This window comes from Galeopterus variegatus, unplaced genomic scaffold, assembly GCF_000696425.1.
Source record: "Galeopterus variegatus unplaced genomic scaffold, G_variegatus-3.0.2 Scaffold268, whole genome shotgun sequence".
Taxonomy (NCBI): domain Eukaryota; kingdom Metazoa; phylum Chordata; class Mammalia; order Dermoptera; family Cynocephalidae; genus Galeopterus; species Galeopterus variegatus.
The window spans coordinates 250,232-272,069 of record NW_007726379.1 but is presented as its reverse complement, the minus strand read 5'-3'; the positions used below and the strand labels follow the sequence as shown (position 1 = coordinate 272,069).

Sequence of the window (21,838 nt, the reverse complement as noted above, 5' to 3'; positions counted from 1 at the left end):
CATTTTCTTTAGAAGGCAAGAAAAAGAAGGAAAAGGAAAAGGGGGGCGGGCAGATATTTAGTCTTCTCATCATGAGAGCAGGATCCTTCTGTGTCATAAGACCCCTTCGTGCAGATCCTCTTGGGAGAAATGTAGGGCCAAGAGCTGCTTTGCAAGCCTCCAGGCTCTCTAGTTACCCCTGGAGACACCAGGAAAAACCTGCATTCCATATTCCAAGTCTCTTTGGGGAACGTACCAGTGTCAGCATTAAGCGATGGGGCTTAAAGATAGTCTTGTCAGTCTAATTGATCTTGAGTCATTGCCTCTCCTGTCAGAGCTGTCCGTCTGCTTACCCATGATCCTCATCACCCTGATAGCTCATCAGGAATATGGGACTTGGCCCAACCTTGCCTTCATCCAATAACGTTATGAAATTGATACTGACACTTCCATTGGCACTAATTTCTCTAAGAGATTGGAGCCAGAGGACAAGTGGTTTAGTTTCATGGCAGTTAAGCTTTCCAAGCAGATCAAGATGGCCTAAGATTGATTGACCTATACTCTGAGGAAGGGGGAGGGAGATGGGAACAGAGGGAGAAGAGGGACTGGAAAATCAATGGCTGCATCCTCATCATCACGTGATATTTATTGACTGCCCAAGAAGCACGATGTTCTGTATGGATGTTCTGAAGATACATGCCAGACTCCTCCGTAGTCTGCTTTGAAGGGAGTTTAGAAGATTGTTGGGGGCCTGAAGCCCCACACCCCTTCTTGTGTGACCAGGCCTATGTGACAATCTGCTCAGATGGCCGTGCTTTACATGATAACTGCCTCGAAATCTTTATGCCAGAAACTGATTGCTCCTGGCTATGCAAGTTAATTTGCAAGTGACCTTTTATCCTTCTCTAGAAACTTGTTTAACCATAAACATTCTGGGTGGCAACCTTTACTTTGAATGTCCTGTCTTTGTCTCTCCTCAAGATATTATCATATCTTTACATTCCAGACCCTTTGCAGCATGCCTGCTTTTTCCTATATAAGATGTAACCTAAGAATCAATAAACGAGACTTGATCAGAATACTGTCTTGTCTTCATTTCTCGTGTCTCTTGTCCCATCCAATTCCCACTCCCCCCTCCAGGGTCTGCATTGAATATCCCGCGGGTCGGGACAGAAGATTAAGATGAAAGCATGTTGGCTGGAGAGGTTCACCGCTTTACTCGTGATATTGCCCCCTGGTGTCTGGAGTCCAAAACAGTAGTTGATTCTACCCATGACTCTTCTCCGCCCTCCCCTCCCACATACAGGAGGACTAAGTTACTTTTTATTTGGTTGACTATATCATTTGCCATCCAAACCTAAAAGGGGAACTATTAATAATTACTCTGGAATAACAGGTATAAGCAAAGACAGTCTTGGGCAAATCAGGATTATAGTCACCTCCTTTTAATAGAACCAGGCATATCTGAACTGAATGAGGAGATACTCCCTTTATGGCAGGGTTTCATTCCTTACACGAACCTTCTTTAGGTTAATGGACACATGAGGAAACAGGCTTTTGATGAGGAGGTCACCTGCTGAATGTGAGAGGTTTTTATGAATTGGCAGATTTAATAATGCTGCCTGATCTGGAAGTCAGCATAAGAATAATACCATAAAAGTGATTGGATGATGTCACAAAAGTGAAGAAGAATATGCATTTTCAGATTAGATGGGTAGATCTTTGGATTTTTTCCTTTGTACCACGGCTAAGTCACGACTATAGAATCTCCCCCTGCCCCCATCCAGCCATCCACCTCACTGCCCCTTTTTGGGGTATTCGGTTTGGGTGTTCCCTATCCTTGAGTGTATTACTCTTAAGTATATTATATACATTACCCATGGAAATATTTTGTCTGGTGAGATGGAGGAAGGGATGACTTGTAAAGAAACATAGACTGGTGAGTCTCCTTACACACCTGTATAATGAACAACCAACTGGTGGGTGTTCAGCAAGTTCATACACATTCTTGCTCAGGAGCACATCCGTGAGAGCACATACGTGGGATGTCCGGCACATTTATGAGGGTTTGGTGGTGGGCATGCATGTGACATCATTGCCTGCACTGTGTGACAAAAGGGGCTTCTTAGAGAACATGGTGCTCTGGGTGTCAGCCTGGCTGGTGGAGCTGCTGCAGGGGAGTGGGGGGTGCAGGTGTGTAAACAGGAGCAGGTATGACAGTATATAAAGCACACCATACAAGGGAAGAGATCACAGAGCTGATATGGTGTTATCTTGATTGATTTTGGTGTTGTATTTATACCTTCACATGCTGGAAATCAATCGACCCTCTGTCCCCTCGCCATTCCCACTGCAGCGCTGTTCAAATGAAATGCTTATATCATTTTTACGGCATGTCTGTGAAAGGGACAAGTGAGCCAAGAGATTAATAAAGGCTGCTGAGGTTCTTGCCCAACTGCTGTCTAGGTATGTGGGGAGAAGAGGCAGGGGCCAAGGTTCAAGGTGCCTTGGAAGTGACAGCCACCAAAGAAGCCGAGATAGGATCTGTGGAACAGAAGGCAAGGCAAGTGCTCTGGGGTGGGGCAAGGACAGTTTTCCAGGGATGAAGGGTGTGGGCAGATGGAGCTCAAGCCTAGAGTGTTTGCTGGGCTGCAGTTCCTTCTCTGGGCTGCCTTGCTCTCTTGCCTCCCCTGGTTGGGTGTATCTAGGCTGCCTAGCTGCTCTGGGCACACCTGGCACATGGTCCTCATCCCATGTGCCATCGCTGTTGGTTTGTTGTATATCCTGCCTATAGACAAGGAGCCTCTTCAGGGCTGGGGTTGTGTCTTCTGCCTTCCCCTCTCTGGTCCCTAGTTCAGGGCCTAGCCCATGAGGCAGTATTTGGTATGCACATAGGCAGGAAGGGCCAATCTGGAAGGTGTGGCACAAATCATAGACCATGTTAGATCATGTTCGAGGGCTCTGGAGTGGGCACATTGCTACAGCCCCTGGGAAGTTGTCTCTGGGAGGCTAAATGCCTGTAGAGTGAATCTTCAGCTCACCCAGAGCCTGAGGCTCCTCTACCTTTCTAGCCATCCTTTTAGTGCCATTTTATCCCCTATGTTGGCCACTGCAGCTCAGACCTGGGTACTGAGAGTTAGACAGATGGGAGATGTGGTATTGCATGTTAAATTGTGTCCTTCAAAAAGTTGAACTCTTAACCCCTCATACCCATCCTTGTGAACCTTATTTGGAAGTAGAGTTTTCACAGATGGGATTCAGATATAAGTTAAGATGTGCTAATTCTGGAGTAGGGTGGGCCCTTATCCTAACTTGACTGTTGGCACAGAAGAAGAGACATGGAAACAGGCATGTACACAGAGGAAAACACCATGTGATGAGAGGAGAAGGCCGTGGGTTGGCAGGGGTTGGAGTGATGCAGCTACAAGTCAAGGAAGACCAGAGACTGCTGGCCCCCAACAGGAGCTAGGAGGAGGCAAGAAAGGGTTCTATCTAGTGTCTGGCGGCCATGGCCCTGCTGGCACCTCGATTTCAGACTTGTAGCCTCTAGAACTGCAGAGAATAAATTTCTGTTGTTTTCAGCCACCCAGTTTGTGCTTTTTTGTTAGGGCAGCCCTAGGAAATGAATACATCTGGAGAGGCAATGCTTACAGACGCCTGGGATAGCACTTGGACAACATGTACTTTCTAATTGCCTATTCTCTTAAAGGCACTTTACTGGGGACGCCAAGAAATTCAGAGGTGTACAGGATAGAGTCCTTGCCCTTTAGGGATTTATGATCTGGAGACTTTCAGGACCAGCCGAGGAGCTTGAATTTGGATGAGCAAAGAGTTGGGCCAGTGTCGACCCCAGGACAATCCAATGACAGGTTCAAAGGTAGATGTGATTTCCTTATAGTTTTCTAAGGATGTGTGTTTCTGATGAAAATCATAATACCAGCTAACGGCATAACTTCCAAAAGTAAAACTTCATAGAACTGCTCTGTGGCTTGCACATGGAAATAGCCTTGGCATGGACACAGGATATAGGGTTCCTATTGCAGGCTTTGAGACCTGGATATTCAATTCTGGGTGGGGGCAACACTGTGCCTTGATAGGCAGCTGGGCCCGGGAGATCTAACAGCCAAGACAGGCAGGTGTCAACACTTGGTGCAGTGAGTAGGGGGTGAGAGGCCGCGGAGAGGCCAGGAAGCACCTGCAGTAGCCCATCACCTCTGCAAGGGCAGGACCTGTGGGCCCGCAGTGAGAAGGTGCAGGGTTGGCCATGCACAGCCCTTAGCAGACGTGGCTGTGGGGCCTGTTGAACTCTGTGGGCAGCAACAGAGAACTCTAGTTCCTAGTCCGGAGACTCCAGAGAAACCCCAGCATGTGTTGACAACCCTGTTGTGTCTTTCAGTAACAGTCTATGAATCTGCTTTCTGTGGGATAGTTTCGTTGGACATTCATGGAGCAGACGTTGACCTTGCACAACCTCTTACAAGGCACACTCTCCCTTTGTCCGTGTTTATTATGATTCTCCTGTCGTGTGTGTTGGCTCCACAGTATACGTCACTCCTAAGTTTCTGATCCTGGGAAGGGGATTCACAACCAAGCTCATGAAAACTCCAAACAACTTCCACAAAGACCCATCTGGTGGAGAGAACTTGCAGCTCCTAGGAATTCTGCTTCAGATACTATTCCCCAGGTGGGGAATTGAGATTCATGGCCACCCTTTATATTTCTAGAGGACATTTGATACAAGCTCAAAAGAGCACTAGATTGGAAGTCAGAAGAGCTGACTTTCCCCTGACTGTGGTAATTCCCTTTAACAACACTGAGCCTCTGTTTTCTCATCTGTGAAATGGGGAAGGTAGTCTCTATCTTGAGTATCTCATAAAGATGTGGTGATTGGGTAAGTCTGTGTTTAGGAAAAGGCCTTGTGAACAATAATGTGTCATATAGATTTCTATAGGGTTTCTACTGCTGTTAGATTATGGGTTTTCATGCACCAAATCGTGGGGTGCTCCATTCTAAAATGCTCTATGGTATTTAACTCTTGTTGTTTTCCCTATTTGAGGCTCCTAGGATGCCTTATACTGTCCAGTGAATATTTTCCAATAATGGGGAAAATACGTTTTTGCATGGATAAGGTGATGGGGGTTTGCGTCAAGCCTATGGTGAGCTGAGTGTGAATGAACACTCAGGATTCTTAGGGGTTGGGAATGAATTTACAATCCCAGAGTGGCCTGAAAGAAGCCACTGGACTTTAATGGTTTCTCTCCAACTGTAAATTCAGGCCTCACTTCAATATCTTAGATTTAGGGGTGTTGCAGTTCAGAATTGTTTTGATTCTAGACTTCTCTGATTTGAGGCTATATGATTATGTACCTTGAGAATATATTCTCTGGAGTCCCACAGCTCCAGTTAAAATCCTGATGTTACCATATTTTACTAGCTATGTGACCTTGGGAAGACTACTTAACTGCTCTGACTCTAATGATAGGACTCACCTCATTGAGACTGGATGAGATCATATGTGCCCACAGCCCAGGACAGTGCCAATAAGTGCCCAAGGTGGTCATAGTGCCAGCAGACACTAGCTATTCTTATTGTTTTGTTGCAAGGGTATATAAGACCATTAGTCTGAGTCTTCTGGGGGTGTCAGTATGCCATGGCATCAAACCACGTGTACTTAGAAATACTGTGAAAAGAGTTTCATCCAGACACAGCCTGGATACACTATTGCAATGTGTGGGACCCATGTAGCCATGGGTGACTTTCCTAGTTGGGAAGTCCCAAATCAGCCAGTGCCTAAGGCCCCAAGTTCCTCCTGAAAATGGTTTTTTTCCTCTTCAGCATCAATTGGCTCTATCTCTTCTAATTTACTGTGCCTCACTTTAAATTGAAAAAACTTCACAGTGCTTCATACAGCATGATCTTATATGCCATTTCCTTCCACTCTCCAAAAGTCCTTGAGAAGTTGGAGGGAAAGTTACAGATAAACCTTTAGGGAAAATAAATACCTCTATCTTGTGGTAACATTAGCTAGCTATGCACAGTGGTTAGAGTTTAATTTAGAAATGTTGAAACTTGAGCTATGATCTCTTTATGGGGCTTTGGATGAGAAAACATCAGCATTTCGTATTCCAATCATATTTATGCAACCGGAAGGTAATTATTTGCTTCCTGTTTATGCCTGGGATGTTCTGAAACGCTGTCTGCACAGAGTCTTCGGAGAAGCTGATGACACTTGCTTCCCTCCAGGCTGCGTGTTTGTGCATCTGCAGGCTCCTTGCTGCAAGCCGTTCTTTTGCCTATAAGCTTCCTGTTGCCTTTGAAAGCCACAACCGGGTTCTACAAGTGTGGTCTAAAGTTCTCCAGAAATGCCATGAACTTCTCTCCTTAACGAAGTCAGTTCTCTTCCAAATAAATCTCAAGGGAGTAGAAATTGGGGGTGGGAAGGAGACCGTGGCTGACCTGTTATAACTTGTCCCATTGTCAGAAAAACAGTCCTGGAGAGTTAGGCAGCATGGCGCAGTGAAATGAGCCCAGACTTTGAAGTCAGACAGACGTGGGTCTGTCTACCATTTATTATCTGTGTGACCTTGGGCAAAATAGAAAACCTGGAGCTTCAATTTCCTCAACTCCATCACTGGGGATAATAAGATGTACCCTCAGTGTTGTCGTGATGGTGAAGTGAGGTACGTACAGGAAGCCAAGTATTCAGAATGCCCTTCCTGCCTTCCCTTTCCTGAAGCCTGTGTCCTCAGGCTGGCTGAGCAGCAGGATCGTTTTCAATCACCAAGAGATATGTCCAAGCTGTGAATGCTACAAGACATGAACACCACCTTTGGTTCCTGTAAGAGGCTGGGAGGAAATTCGAGGCAAATAATCAAGCTTATCTTGTGGGAAATGATTCAAAAGAGGAGCAGAGAAGTGCGGAGGGCACGCCTCGCTGGCCAGTCTGCAGGACCCTGTGTGCCCCAGAGATCACTGTGGGCAGTGTCTGTCTGGATGCTGCAGGAGGCAGAGGGGGAGGAGCCGGTCCAGGAACAGAAGGCAGTGACTTGTCCCCAGGTCTGCTCTTGGGCACAGACCATGTTCACTTGGATTCTGTCCCACACCTGCCAATAAAAATTAAGAAATTGATTTTCTTTTGTTTCCCTCTGAGGATCAGGCTCTTTTTATGAGACAGTAAATGGAATCCCTCTCTGAGCATGGCTGGATTTTTAATTGTGTTTGTTGTGCTTTCACTTATTCCATTTTATGAGTTCCTGCTCCCAGATTTGTTGATGCGAAGCTCTTGTTCACCAGGGACATGTCAATGTTTGATTTTTATCAGTAGGAAAAGGTTGAGGTTTTTAAAAAATCATTTTCTTAATCCAAAGGTTGGCTTGTTTGCTTCATCTGACACATTAAAAAGGCATGAGACCCATCTGGGCTTGTTTTCTTTTACTTCCCAAATCAGATCTAGGTGGTCAGGGTACGACTGTACGTGGAACTGAAGACTAGAACTCCACTTTGGGACAGAGCCACTTTAAGATGAGTTAGATCACTGAGGACAGTAGCCTGTCTTTTGCACGGGGCTCTTCTGTAGAGATTTGTTGAAGATGGTGTGAAGCACACAAAGTGTATGGGGTGAAAAGGTTAAAGTAACGTCGTTAGGTGTGTAGACGTAATAGATCTCAGTGGCTGAAAACAACAAAACTGTATTTCTCACTTCTGCCATGTGTGTGCCAGGTGTTGGCTGGGACCCTCTGCTCTCTGCTGGCCTCACTCAGAAGCTGGGGTGGACTGGGGCTGTGCCTTGGGGTTTCACAAATGCCAACACAGGAAAGAGGGAACGTGACAGATCACACAATGGACTATAAAGCTTGCATGTGGAAGCGATGTCTTCTCACTTCTGTTCACTTTTCATTCCAAAGGAAGGGATGGGGTCCTGCCCAACTTTAGGAAGTGCAGAAAACCGCTGTCTTACTGGTGCTTGGAAGTACCTGGTAAACAGCAGTCTCGATGACCACAGTGCCTAAGAGGGCTTTCCGAACTGGGAGGTGACGTCACGCTGCTACCACTCTTTGGAAGGAAGTACAAAGATAATGGAAGGGGTATAGAAATGGATGGATTCTGGCCCTAGGATTTTGCAATTTAGCTATAAATGTTGGGCCTGCCTGCCCAGTTATCTTATATGGGTTGGTCCAACCTTGAAACCATTTGGCAATCTATTTCTAGATGCATTGGTTCAGCTGTCTCACCGTCTTTATGTAGGCTCATGGATTAACACCAAGCTCTATCTGTTTGTAAAAAATACTTGGTGTCAGCCAAGTATTGAGGAAATGGGTGGTTTGGTGGCAAGAGGAAGAACTTTGGAGACAAACAAACATGGCTTCAAATACAGGTTCCTGGGGCCGGCCCGGTGGCGCACACTGAGGGTTCGGATCCCACATACAGACCGGTTCCCGCTCACTGGCTGAGCGAGGTGTGGCCACAACACCGAGGGTTGTGTTCCCGTGGCCGGTCCGGTCCAGTACGGGCGTGACACTGAGGGTTGTGATCCGTTGCCGGACACGAAAAAAAGGAAAAAAAAAAAAAATACAGGTTCCTTCACTTCCTGACTAGGTGATTTTTGGAAAATGAATTAAACTTATTTGAGGATCAGTTTTCTAGTTGATCAAATGATAATGACAACAGTTTTTGAAATGAGATGAGAACAAAATGCCCAGACACTTATCTGGCATATAGTAGGTGTTTAATAAACGTTAGTTTATTTTCCCTCCTCTCTCTCTTTTGTTGTAAACCACAGGGAACCCAGCACCCTTGGGGCTCTGATTCAGTCTTTTGGAATTTGAAGAATCACTTCTACATATTGGCTGGGCAAATGCCATAGTGTTAGGCCAATGGCTAGATTTTTCTTGGAGACAAATTTCTGAGAATTATCAACGCTCTGTAAGTCAGAGAATTGGTGGAACAGAAGGGGATTTCAGAGACAAGGGCAGGGCAGTTGAGATAATGATTCCAAGGAAGTCCTTCCCCTGATCCAAAAGGGGAGTGCATATTGATCTGTCAATGTACTACCCGAGAGGCTGCTGCTTCTGCCTCCTTCATTTTGTGTGACCCACACTTTCCCCCTTCTCCTTTTGCACTATGGGCCCTGAGAAAAAGTTTCCCTGGAGTCACCAGTCATGTACCTGCAGGTCCTCCTAGTGGCTTGCAGCCCCACTCCCTCCCCTGTGATCGGGGCTGAGCCTGCCTGGATAGGAGCGCACTCTGCAGGGAGGCTCACTCTCCAGTGTCGCCAGAGACCTTCACTTTCTTTGGGAACCTTGGGATTAACCACTTATAAACATCTAAACCGTTCCCGACTCTGCACCCTTATTTTTCCCACATAGAAGGAATAGGGAGGGGAGGAGAAAGACTCTGTAATGACAGTGTAGACTGTCCTATAGGCAACACAACTGTCGGGCCATCAGGTTTTTCTAATTCTGCAACCACGTGGTTGGAAGAATAAAACCCACCTCGGGTCTGAAGAAAAAAAGGCAACAAATTTGGAAGAGAATAATGTCTTGAATATTCCTTAATCAAGGGAATGTGGGTCTGAGTAGACCCGTATTCCTTTGAGGGCCTCTCACAAAAGCTCGAACTTACCAGAAAGGCTATGAGGATGTTTCTCTTTCATTTTGTTTATTAGTGTTGCATAACAAAGTCATCCTGTAATTAGGAATGGATTAGTGACAGCAGAGAGGCTAACAGGTATTAGGCTGTGTGTGTGTGTGTGTGTGTGTGTGTGTGCACGTGCGTGTGTGTGTGTTGAGAGCTCAAAAGACAGCGAGCTTGACTCCCTCTCCTGACCTGCCTTAGACCTCGTGTCTTCAAGAAAATAGAAGAGAGCTCCCCAGACAGCTGAGATCTGTCCCCCATTATTTGTCCCTTCTTCAGTATCTTAATAGAATGCTTTATGGAAGTTGTTAAGGTAAGAAGAAATGCTTCCTCCCCCAGAGGGGCCACAGGTCTGTGAGTTTTCCCCTGAGACAAGTGGCATGAGAACTGGCCAGAGCTGGAAAGGGAAGCTGGTTCCCGGAGTGAAACACTGTCTCTCTATCAGGAGTTCTCAACGTGGGGCAGCTGTGTCACCTCGCTGGGTATTTGGAAATGTGTGTGTGTGTTGCCTGGGGAGACTGTTTTTTTTAAAAAAATTTTTTAGTATAATTTATTTTTAAAGCCATTTTAGATTCCCAGCAAAATTGAGAGGAAGGGACAGAGAGTTCCCATGTACCCCGTCCCCACACGTGCACAACCTCCCCCATTGTCAGCATCCCACAGAGTGGTCCATTCATTATGATTGATGAACCTGAATCTGGCTTTTCAGGCTGAAGTCCAGGGATGCTGGATACTCAGAAGTCTGTCCAAGGAAGGCTTGTCTTGCCCTGATGCCAGCCGTAGCCCCACTGAGGAGCACTGCTGAGCTCAGACACAGCAGGCGGGGCAGGCTGCAGGGGCTCCTTTTTCATCCTTTGAAGTGATGGGTCTGTGTGCTCTTTACTGGCTTTTCTTTTAAAGAATGTAGCTTATGGGGGAGTAGAGGTGAGTAACAGGGCCTCAGGGATTGGACAGCCATACGATGGTGCAATTCTCTTTTCTGATGTGGATGTAGCTTAATAAGAACTTTTGCCAGCGCTGGGAGGAGGAGGAGATGATGAATCATCTCTAATCTATCTGGGTGAGTCTAATGAGGTGACTCACTCCTGTCCTTATTCTCAAGGGTCAAGAGGAATATCTTTAAAAATGGTCTCAGGGACCGGCAATGGGAGGCCATTGCTCATGAGGGAGATAATGTGCCAGAATTGACCAGATGTCCCCTTGAACAAATACTTTCCCAACGGTCTGCACTTTCAGAGAGGTGGTGCTGGGCATTGGTTTCTGGCACAGGTTCTGGGACCAGATTGTGAGTCTTGAATTCGAACATCCCTACTGTGTGCTAGGCATGTGTCCATGGGCAGGTTGCTGCTCTCTGCCTCAGTGACCTCATCTCTAAAATGGGGAAAATAACAGCACTAACCTCACAGAGGTATTGTAAGATCAAGGAAGCTACATTTACAGAGCCCAATACATAGGAAGCACTCAGTAATCCAAATAATTACAGTGATCATGATTTCTCCAACTCACTCCTCAACTCACTATAATTTAACTTTTTCCTCCATTGTTCTATGGAAGCTGCTGTCACTGAGGTCACCTACTCGTTTTCAAGTGCAGTGGCTATGTTCTTCTTCATCCTTTTTGTCCTCCGTGTATGATTCTCTTGAACTTCTAGAAATTCTCCTTTGACTTCTAAGACGATGCTCTTTTCTAGTTCTCTTCCACTTTTCTGGCATTTCTTCTCCTTCTTGCTCCCCTTTCAGGCCTGCATTTTAAGTATCAAGGTTCCCCAGGGCTCTGATGTCAGGCTTTACTCTTTTATCTCAATGAAGTCCTCCTGGGCCACCCCTTTCCTTCCCATGGCTTGGGAGCCTACAGCAGGACCCTTCTCCCTGTGGCTCTTCCCCTGGGCCTTTCAAATCCTAGAATAATACAGAGAAAGTGGAGACCGTTCAAAATCACAGGCTCTTGGAACATTTTGTTGATCACTCAACTGTCCGTGGACTTTATGAGAGCAGATTCAAAGAAAGCCTTTCACAAAAGAAGTTTAAGTCCCAACGTTATATCTTCTCCAAACTTCTTTCCGTTCTGTGTCCTTCCTGCATGTTACATAACAACCCATGTCCTGTAATGCTGAGAATGGAAAGGGATGGGAAAGGGGGATAATTTCTGCTGTCTGTTCTTTGGTTTTCTTGCAATCCATGGTCTACAATTCTGCTAAAGCAAGTGATCTATGGTTGCAGTTGAGGCTGTGAGTTTTGGAGTGAGTGAGACCTGCCTGGGTATGAGTCCTGCCTTTCCATTGTATTCCTTAATCTCTTCACCCCTGGATGCCTCCTTCCTGCAGCCCTGTGGCCTGAGGCTATGGCTCTATGACACTAGATCCGCTGCTTCCTCTTTTCCTTGTTTGCCCCCTTGTTTTGCTGAAGCCCTTCCTTCGATGCTTCCTAAGAAGGGTGACAAGTGAGCTAAATTTTTGCACATTTGCAAATATCATTTTTTTGCCCTTAACAGTGGATTCGTATACAGTCGTGTGCTGCATAAGGATGTTTGCATCAATGACAGACCACATATATGATAGTGGTCCCATAAGATTATAATGGCTGTACCATATAGCCTAGGCGTGTAGTAGGCTGTACCATCTAGGTTTGTGTGAGTACACTCTATGAGGTTCGCACAACAATGAAATCACCTAACCACACATTTCTTAGAACATATCTGTTGTTAAGCGATGCTTGACTGTATTTTTTTAAGGTGAGGAATTCCAAGTTGAGAAGTTGTCCATCAAAATGTTGAAAGAATTGCTTAGTGCAGTAGCAACAGTTGTGTTGTTATGGAGCATTGCGTTATCTTTCTGATTGCTGTTCCTTTGTAAATGTGACCTATCCCTCCCTCCTGGAAGCTCTTAGCATCTTCTCTTTATCCCCCTCCTTCTGGCCTTTTGTAATTTTGTGCCTTGTGTGTGTGTGAGCACTCCTGCATGTGTGTTGATTGTGCTGAGAACTGGGTAGGGAATTTGGGAAGATTTCTGTAGATTTCTTGTTTTTTCTTCCATCTTTTCTATTCTCTCTGGAATTTCTTTTAATCAGATGTTGGATCTCTGTATCAAGCCTTTAGTTTTCTTTTCTTTCCTATGTACCACCTCTTTCCTTTTTGTTTGATTTTCTGGAAGATTTCCCTGACTTTTTCTTCTTTGATTTTTAAATCTTGATGATCATAATTCCCAAGGACTCTTTCCTACCCTCTAATTGTTTATGTTTTAAGTATTGTCTGGTTTTATAGATGCAATGTCTTCATTGATGTCTCTGAGGATATCAGTAATTTTTTTTTTTTTTAAGTCTGCTGCTTCCTGCAGTGACTCTGTATCCTGCAGGTCCCTGATTGTCTGCTTGTCTTGCATGCTGTCTTTCATAATGAAGCTTTGCACCCCTGGTGATCTGGGTGTTTCTTCATATTTAGGAATTGCGCACTAAACCCTGTGAGCATGGGTGGAGCTTATCAACTGGCCGGTGTCACAATGGCATTGAGATCACTGAGTGAGCTTCACTTTCCATTGGGAGATCCCACAATGTCAATATCAAGTAGGATTTTGGTGAGAATTTGTCCAGGCAAGCATTCTCTAATCTCCTGCAGGGCGGTGGCGTGAGGCAAAGTCAGGGGCGGGGAGTAGGCAGGGTTGTGCCTGATTTCTGAAGCTGCAGGAGAGGAAGAAGGAGCTTAGCTTCATGCTCCATCCCAGCTGTGCTGAACCTTCTGGGTTCTGTTTCTCTGGGAACACCACTAGACTCTTGCGGGTTGGAAGTGAGGGGATGGCCGGGGCACCTTGTCCCAGCCATGAGCCTCACCCCAGCCTTCCTAGCTGTCGTGCCCCCAGCAGAACTGACTTCCTGTCAATTCCCTTGTAGCCCTGTTGTTCATCCCTTCCTCCATTCTGGATGTCACCTTCCTCCTTTGCCTTTTCATCTTCCACATTGTCATTACAGTATGTTACTTCCTTTTGTCTCCTCTTTTCCTCTTTCTCTTTGTGCACAGATATTTTCTTTAATTCCTTTGTATTTCAGCGATGTTTGAGGAGGGAGAGAGGCTAAAGACCAGTGTTTAGTTTTCCCTTTTTAGCTGGAAGTCACTATGAAGTTTTTCAAAGAGTTTTCTGGAACTGGCTTCTTTCTGCAAGGCAATGATTATTGCCAGTTATTTGGACGACCACTCATTGCTGCCTTTCCACACGGTCTCCAACACGGTCAGACATTTGTCATGGGTTGGAATAAGCCTGTCTGTGCTGACGGAGTGGAATTCAGGGTCCTCAGCTTGCGTTTTCCAGTCTTCCGTTTAGTTCCACCTCATTGATGCCTCACTTCGCTATTTGATGGGAAATATTCTCTCCATAAACTTCAGTAAGATGTAATGGATTTCTGCCGTGGAAATATTGTTCAAGCTGCAAAACCAGATCACAGCAGGCACTTTGTCTGGGGACTGTGTGCCTAGTAAAGCAGCCATTTAAAATGCCAGTTGTATGAAGCCACAGTCGTAGCTAATTCACTTTACAGAAATTTTATTTGTATGTATGGGAGAGTCACACCACCCAACAGAATCATTGTTCTACCAAGACGGCAGCATTTATTATCTTTGTCAGCCTGTGCTTTTGAGTAACCTTATTTACTGGGTTTCTTTTTGGGGTTAGAAAATAGTAGATGTGGGGTTGGTGAAGATGCAAATGATGTTTTTTGAAGGCTTTGGGGTGATGTGGGTCTCTCAAGTGTGGGACGGCTGGCCCAGCTGCCAGTAGGCTAATCGCAATGCAACCTTATTGCTGTCACTTGTGAAACCTGGATCTGGTTAGATGAGGCCCACACTGGGCTTATCTCCCTGTGGACAAGGAAGGGTTGATGGCTGAGTGTAGATTCCTCTGGGAAACTGATGAGCACGCTGGAAAGGCTCTGGGCCTCCAAGCCCCTAATAAGAGGCTCTCAGTCCTGGCTGTGTCTGGGGACCTTTTCCAATCCTGATGCCCAGATAGTTGAGTCAAAGCCTCTGGGGTGGAATCAAGCATCGGTACAGTTAAAACTCATGATGGGAGGAGGAACAGGGTGTAACCTATTGCTAGGTCATTAAAACAAAATCCTATTGTTGCTACATAAGCAAAGAAACTTATTTAAAGATATTATTATTTTGGATTAATTTGGATTTGGGAGGAAATGAAAATAATTCATGTCATGGTTACTTTGATTTGCTTTTATTTCGCAGCTATTTTCATGGTTTGACGGGGTGGGTAATTCTTGAGAAAGGAAATTTAGGGGTGATTTTCTGAACTTAGAATACAGAGCATTCGGGGAATCTCTTCTGATGAACTTTGCTGCTATGGAAAATATGGTGTGAAAGACAGTGAGGGGTCTGTGGGCAGGGCTGGGAGCTGGCTGGATGTGACTTCACCAGGTCTCTCATGGTGTGTGCAGGTCCTGTGGCTGTCATCAGTGGTGAGGAGGACTCAGCCAGCCCCCTGCACCACATCAACCATGGCATCACTACGCCCTCGTCGCTGGATGCCGGGCCCGACACAGTGGTCATCGGCATGACCCGCATCCCAGTCATTGAGAACCCGCAGTACTTCCGTCAGGGACACAACTGCCACAAGCCAGACACGTGTAAGTACTGGGATGGAATGCTGTCCCTTCTGGGGAGGGAAGGGTAATGTGGTGACAGACCATGTAGCTGGGGTCTGGAACCTTCTGAGGTGACCTGACACCTGCCAATCTCCCACCCTCTAAGAGACCCTCCCTGTTTGCCTCCAAACTTGAAGAATAGCCTGGGTAGGGAGATGACATTGGGCGGAGTCCCCAGGGGAGGGAGGGCTACAGGTCTGAATCTGGTCCCCTCTTTTCTTCACCTGGGTTCAGCAGGACCCTAGGTAGAGAGAGGTGCTCCCAGTAAGGCTGGGGACACAGGCGAGACTGGTCTCTGTAGACCTGTCCTATGTAGACAGGAAACATAATCTGACTCTGTCCAGACAACAGTTTCTGAGGTCACCAGACCTCCACCCAGGCCTCCATGAGAGGGGAAGGGAACCAAGGGTGGTGAGTACCTTTGAATGGAAACATCTCCCTAGCTGCCCTCCAGTGCCCCGAAGTGTGCCCTGTCTGAGAACTGGATCATAGCCCAAGCACTAGGAACCCTCACCTCACCCCCCTACACCCCATAGACATCTCACTCAGACCACAGGGCTCAGGGCTCCTGTTTCCTCCTCATCTCTCACCTCTCTTGGCGTTTCTGCTGAGTCCTTCTAGGTCCCCTCTCAGCCCCTGCAGCCTCAGTGGCTTGGCCCTTCATCCATCAGGGTTCCTCTTGCTCTGTCCCCAGGTTCAGTTGGGGCCCTGCCACACCAATGCACACCCCTGTCCCTCCCACTCCTCCTGCCCCCAAGAAATGATCCGCTGCTTCGGGAGAGAGTGCAGAGGCCACTGGAGAGTAGGGACACCGATGACTGCCTGAGAGCTGGAAGAGACAGCAGTGATTGGCTAGGTTAAGGCCTTCACCTCACAGATGGGAACACCGAGGTTCTGGGGGGCTCCCTGCCAGTGGGCTCTCTTCATCTCTCAGCTGGTGCCAGGCAGGCCCAGGGAGAGGTGCGTTCTGGTCTTGCTCACTCCCTGGGCTGAGCTGTCTGTACTTGGGCCACACTCTCTGTAGCTCCCTCAACTCTTGCTGCCCCTGCTGGTTCATCTTACAGTGGCGTGAGCATTCGGGTACCCCCCCTTTGCTTTGTTTCTCTGGCTCTGATTTCTAGCAAGAAGGTTGCCACAGTGGGAAGGCCAGGCTTGAGTTAGCATAAGGTCATCATTTGCCTTCCAACCTAGGGTGTCCTCCAGAATCTGTCTCCATGTTTACCACACACTCCCTGTCAGTACTGGAGGAGGGATACCTGGGTTCTGGACCAGGGCTGGGCAAGGAAGAAAGATACCTGTGTTTCAGATAAACTGTGGGAAACACAGTGCAAAGAACAGTTCTGCTCTGGCTATAGCTCTTGTCTCAGACCAGGCTCATTCTTGGACTGACCCGGGTGTGGCTGGGAGGAAAGGCCCTTCTGTGGTGGCAGCACAGATCTGAACTTGGTCTAGGGTTGATGCTGAGCTTTCTAGGGTCCCATTGGTATTTGAACAGACTTAGACATCATTGTGTTGAATATACAGTCAATTCTCATTATTTGCAGTAGTTATGCTTTATAAAGTCTCTCTGAACACTGAATAAGTGAATAGTGAACGAGTGCTCCTAGGGGAAATACAGGGTTAGGTTCCTGGAAGCCTCTGGCCACAACATTTTATCAATTGAGCAATCAATACATAACCTAGTTGTAGGTGTTTGTGTAAAGACACTTTATGTAATGCAGATTGTTGATTCACTGACCCTGAGCTCAAGGCCGACAGCACTGTATCTCATGCCTGAACGAAGCTTATGTAACACAGGTGTTTTCTCTGTAAGGCACACAGCTGTCCTGCACTCAGACAGCACTTCAGCACCATGCTTGCAGGCCAGGTTAAACAGCAAAATCATCAACGAAAAGCACAAAAATGTGAAAAATGTGATCTGGAATAGATCACAAAAATACTTGTGCTTGTTTACAGAATGATAGCTGAAATAAGAATTTTAAAACAATGTAATACAAGATATATATCTCTATATATGTATATACATACACACACATATATATGATTTTTATTTGTCAATTAAAAAATAAATTAATTAAAAAAAGAAAAAGCAGAGTGTTGTCTTGTTCATCCTCAGCTGTTGATATGTACATAGAGCGACTCAAATTTTTTGTCACTCTGCATATGTCCCCAATTGACTGTGAAAGCACCTCAAATATTGGTGTCAAGTAAATTTTAGAGAGCATGAGAATTTACAAATACAGAATCCATGAATAATGAGCATCAATTATATTTCTTTTAGTGGAAGCTCTGGGCTGCTCCTGCAGAGTACAATCTCAGGGTCCTATCTGTGTTCGCTGAAGCTCCTGATACCAGGTTATCTGTGCAGTTGTCAGATGGGGCAGATCTGGCATGTGGAAGGCACGTTTCCTCTGGGCCATTAGAATAGGTGTCCCTGTGGAAACTTGGGAGCCATGGAGAGAACTATGGGACCTGGTGAGTGTCCTTTGATGTCAGAAAAAAGCACAGCCCAAGAGCTATCGAACTAACAAAACCATGCGGAGGAAAATCCTTCCTTCTCAAGTTCTCTGGGTTTGTGACTCAGAGTGGCCTGAGGATCTAGATAGTACCATACTTCTGTGTAAGCAAATAGAAGTCGGCAAAGATGGAGGGGAAGCAGGTTTATTGACAAAGATTTGAAGGAATAGGGGAACAAACAGTCTCTTATCAGAGGAAAAAATCATGAGATGACTCCAGATTGTCAAAACCCTCTGACGTTGGGGAAAGGATCCTTTTTAGGGAAGTGGTACATTTTGTCCCGTCAATAGGCAGTGAATGGCTCCTAATTGTTTTCAGAAAACATAGGTGGCATGATAAACAACGTGCAGGAGTGTTGTAACCGGATTTGGCTAATCCTTCCTCTGCTAATCCATCAGTGACTCACACACACAGGGAAAGAGAGTGTCCAGGCCAGTCCTCAGTGAAGATTTACCGGCTGAAAAGGCAGCAGGTCTCTGATGACCAAGGCTTCATCAGTCAAGGGAATGGACTCCAAGACACATCCCCGTGTGTGATGAGACACTGTCACAAATAATTAAGACCACATGCACCTTAGCACGTAAATAAGGAGAGAGCATTTGTGAGGCTGCAGACAAGTCTGGGGACACTGCTTTGGGGGTATGGCAAGAAGTGGGGGAATTAAGAGAAGAAAAATGCTCATATTGTGGATCACCCCAGGGGCTCTCCCCATCTGCTTCCCTGCCTTGTCCCATGTGAAAGCACGGGATGTGGGCAGGAATGGCAGGATCATTGTGCTGCTTGACTTCAGGCATCACTTCCCAGTCCTCGCAGGGATGGATTAAACACAAAAGCACTTTTCTTTCTTTACTTGTGTGTTTATCATAATGGTAGGACCTTCCTGATCGGAATGATTAGGATGCTGGTCCTCTCCTCGCTTCTCACTTTCTATCTGCCTTCAATCTGGTCCATAGCATTTTTCATAGCATGTCAGGCCGCAAGGATATTTAGAGATCACCTGGTACGATCCCTTATCAGATGCTTCCACCCGTCGCCTGCATTCCCAGCAAGATCTCTGCATTTGACATTGTCTTTATTCTGAATTTATTTAGCCTTTCCAGGGATACTGAAAGAGCTGTATAAAGATGCTCCTACTTAGCAATGTGTATGGAATCTGAACCCTTATAAGACCCCTCTCATTATCAATTTAAAGCACCCTTGTTCTCAAAAAGCATCAGGAAATGGAAACGGTCCTTGCCACACAGCTGAGGGTCCTGGACTTTGGGCGAGGCCTGACAGAATGAGACACCAAGATACCGGTCCGACAGGTCACTGGAAAGAAGTGAAAAGGTATTTGTAGCAACATCGGGCCCTGGATTACTTCTGTCACCTGGGTGACAGCTCTGGGCTGCCGCGAAGTCGTGCATGGGCTGGGACTGGAATGCTCGTTTCAGGTCTTTCCCATAGGCCAGGTGGAAGGCTCCTTGGCTCTCTTTAAGGCCCTGCAGTTCACTGTTCATCCCTCTTTTCCAAACCCATTCTCGTGGTTGAGAAACAGAGGCCATCTTGGGAAGGTAACCTGGGTCCTCCTTCCCTCCCTCCTTCCTCCGTTCTCAGAGGCGCATATCTCCTTTGTTCCCAGGCAGGGCGTCTGAACCTTCCCAGAGTCGGCCCTTCCCAGGCTTTCCAGTCTCTCTCCTCGTGGGCCTGCAAGCAGGGGCGTCTGCCCATGCTGCTCAGTCCACCCTTTTCTCCCTCTCCTCTGACTCCCCTTTGACTCACCACGATCCCTGTCCTGTAGCTCCATTGCCATTTCCATTTTCCCAGGAACCCCTCACTCTTTACCCTTGATCTCTTTGCAAAACTTGACCATGTTCCTTTGAGTTTCTCTTCCTTGTTAACCTCTGATGTCCTTAATGCTGTGCTCATTTTTTTCCCTTTTGTCTGGTTAATACATACTGATTAAGGGTTTGTATCAGGTCTTCTTTTAGACTCTAGAAACAACGGGGAACAAGAATTGTATGGCCTCTACCCTCATGGGCTTCCATTGACCACAGCTGAACCCCAAGATGCAGGATGGTGCCCCTGCTCCCTTGGGACTACTCACTCATGGAGCCTTATGCTCCCAGCTCTCACCTTTCTGCTGATGACTTGCTGGCCTTTATTCCTTCTTTCCATATCACCAGTCCCACATCTGCCACTGCTACTGTCGTGTGATTCCCACTTGAAATGCCCATCTCCCCTCCCCACATTGCCCTGCCCCCACAGCCTTTTCTTCCCTTCTACATCCTATTCATTTTATGCCTGGCTCATTTCCAGCCTCGTGTGAATCCTTCTTAGGCCTGTGCTATCTCAACGTGGCCTTTTCTTCCTTCCTTCTAACCCATGACTTAGAGTCAGTGCCGTACACCAACCTTGGATGACTTTCAGCTATATCCTAAGTCATCCTGTCACTTCCCAAATATGTGTGTCCTGTTTCCCAAACCTGACTGCATTTATTCCCAAAAGTACCTCATATGTGTCCTAATCCTTTATTTTCTATAAAAAATATAACATGGGACTAAGGTCAAAGAAGATGCTAACTAATGGGTATCAGATAACTCCATGGACCAGGCTTTCTTAAGATTCACAGAAAGAGAGAAGAGTCATTGAACTGCATCAATAGCCTCTCTCTGAAACAAGTACTGGGCTGGCATTTTATGTTTTTTTTGTTTTATGCAATCTTTAACCAGCTCTCTGAGGGAGGGCCTGCTACCCCCATTTCATAGATAAAGAAACTGAGGCTCAGTGAGCTTCAGTGACTTGTTTCAGATCACGCAGCTGTTCAGAGAGAGCCTGAAATTTAAATCCAGACTGCATCCATACTTTCCCTGTGAAATCACATTGCCTAGAATTCCGGTGATCAACAAGCTTTTTTTTTTTTTTTTTTTTCGTGTCCGGCAACGGATTGCAACCCTCAGTGTCGCGCCCGTACCAGACCGGGACCTGCAACGGTATCGCACCCCTCGGTGTTGCGCCCGCACCTCGCTCAGCCAGTGAGCGGGAACCGGTCTGTATGTGGGATCCGAACCCTGGGCGGGAGCGCTGCTGCGCTCCCAAGCGGCGCACTGTAGCAGTGTGCCACCGGGCCGGCCCGATCAACAAACTTTTAATCTACACTCCTTGCTGTCAAGGAAGCAGCCTATGGAGGAATAAGGACAGTTTTGCTGTTTTATGGAAGCTCACTTTTCTAACTATTTCCAGGATAAGGACAGTCTCAGTACAGGCTTTTCAAGGTTGGGATTCCCAGGACACCCTTAGCTGAAGGTCCCAAACACAAGGCTGGGTCAGCCTTGGTCTGGCTGTTGGCACTTACACTCCTCTCTGAATTCTCCAACGAATCAAGTCCCTAAGGGGCCACTGTTGCCTTCAGATAAGGTACCTGGCCCTGGCGAAAAATTGAGCAGAAAGTATCCATATACTCCCTTTCCCTCCCCCTCCCATTATAGTTTCTCCTATTATTAACATCTTATCATTATTAACATTATTAACATGAGCCAGTATTGATACATTATTATCAACTAAAGATCATAGTTTACAGTAGGGTTCACTCATTGTGTTGGGCAGTTCTGTGGGTTTTGACAAAAGCATAATGTTATGTATCCACCATCACAGTATCATACAGAATAGTTTCACTGCCCTAAATATCCTCTGTGGTCCACCTGTCCACTGTCCCTCTACCCCCCAACCCCTGGCAGCCACTGATCTTTTTACTGTCTCTATAGTTTTGTCTTTTCCATGTCCTGTAGTTGGAATCACACAGTATGCAGCCTTTTCTGATTGCTTCTTTCACTAAGCAATATGCTTTTAAGGTTCCTCGTGTCTTTTTGTGGCTTGATAGCTTATTTCTTTTTATCACTGCATAATACTCCATTGTATGGATGTACCACTTTTTTTTATCCATTCACTTATTGCAGGACATTGTATTAATTTGCTAGGGATGCTGTAACAAAGTATCACAAGCTAGGTGGCTTTAAACAACAGAAATTTATTGTCTCACAGTCCAGGAGGCTAGAATTGTAAAATCAAGGTGTAGACAGGGTCATGTTCCCTCT

The 21,838-nt window shown here is 46.3% G+C and overlaps 1 protein-coding gene across 3 annotated transcripts in view; it reads left to right on the top strand.

The window, feature by feature from the left end:
- The window catches only part of NTRK3 (neurotrophic tyrosine kinase, receptor, type 3), a 359,989-nt gene that overhangs the window by 197,862 nt on the left and 140,289 nt on the right, over positions 1 to 21,838 (top strand). For all 3 annotated transcript variants that reach the window (XM_008566759.1, XM_008566758.1, XM_008566760.1), the window contains exon 12: positions 15,042 to 15,230. In XM_008566759.1, coding sequence (XP_008564981.1) covers positions 15,042 to 15,230 — 189 coding nt within the window. The remainder of the gene's footprint in view (positions 1 to 15,041; positions 15,231 to 21,838) is intronic.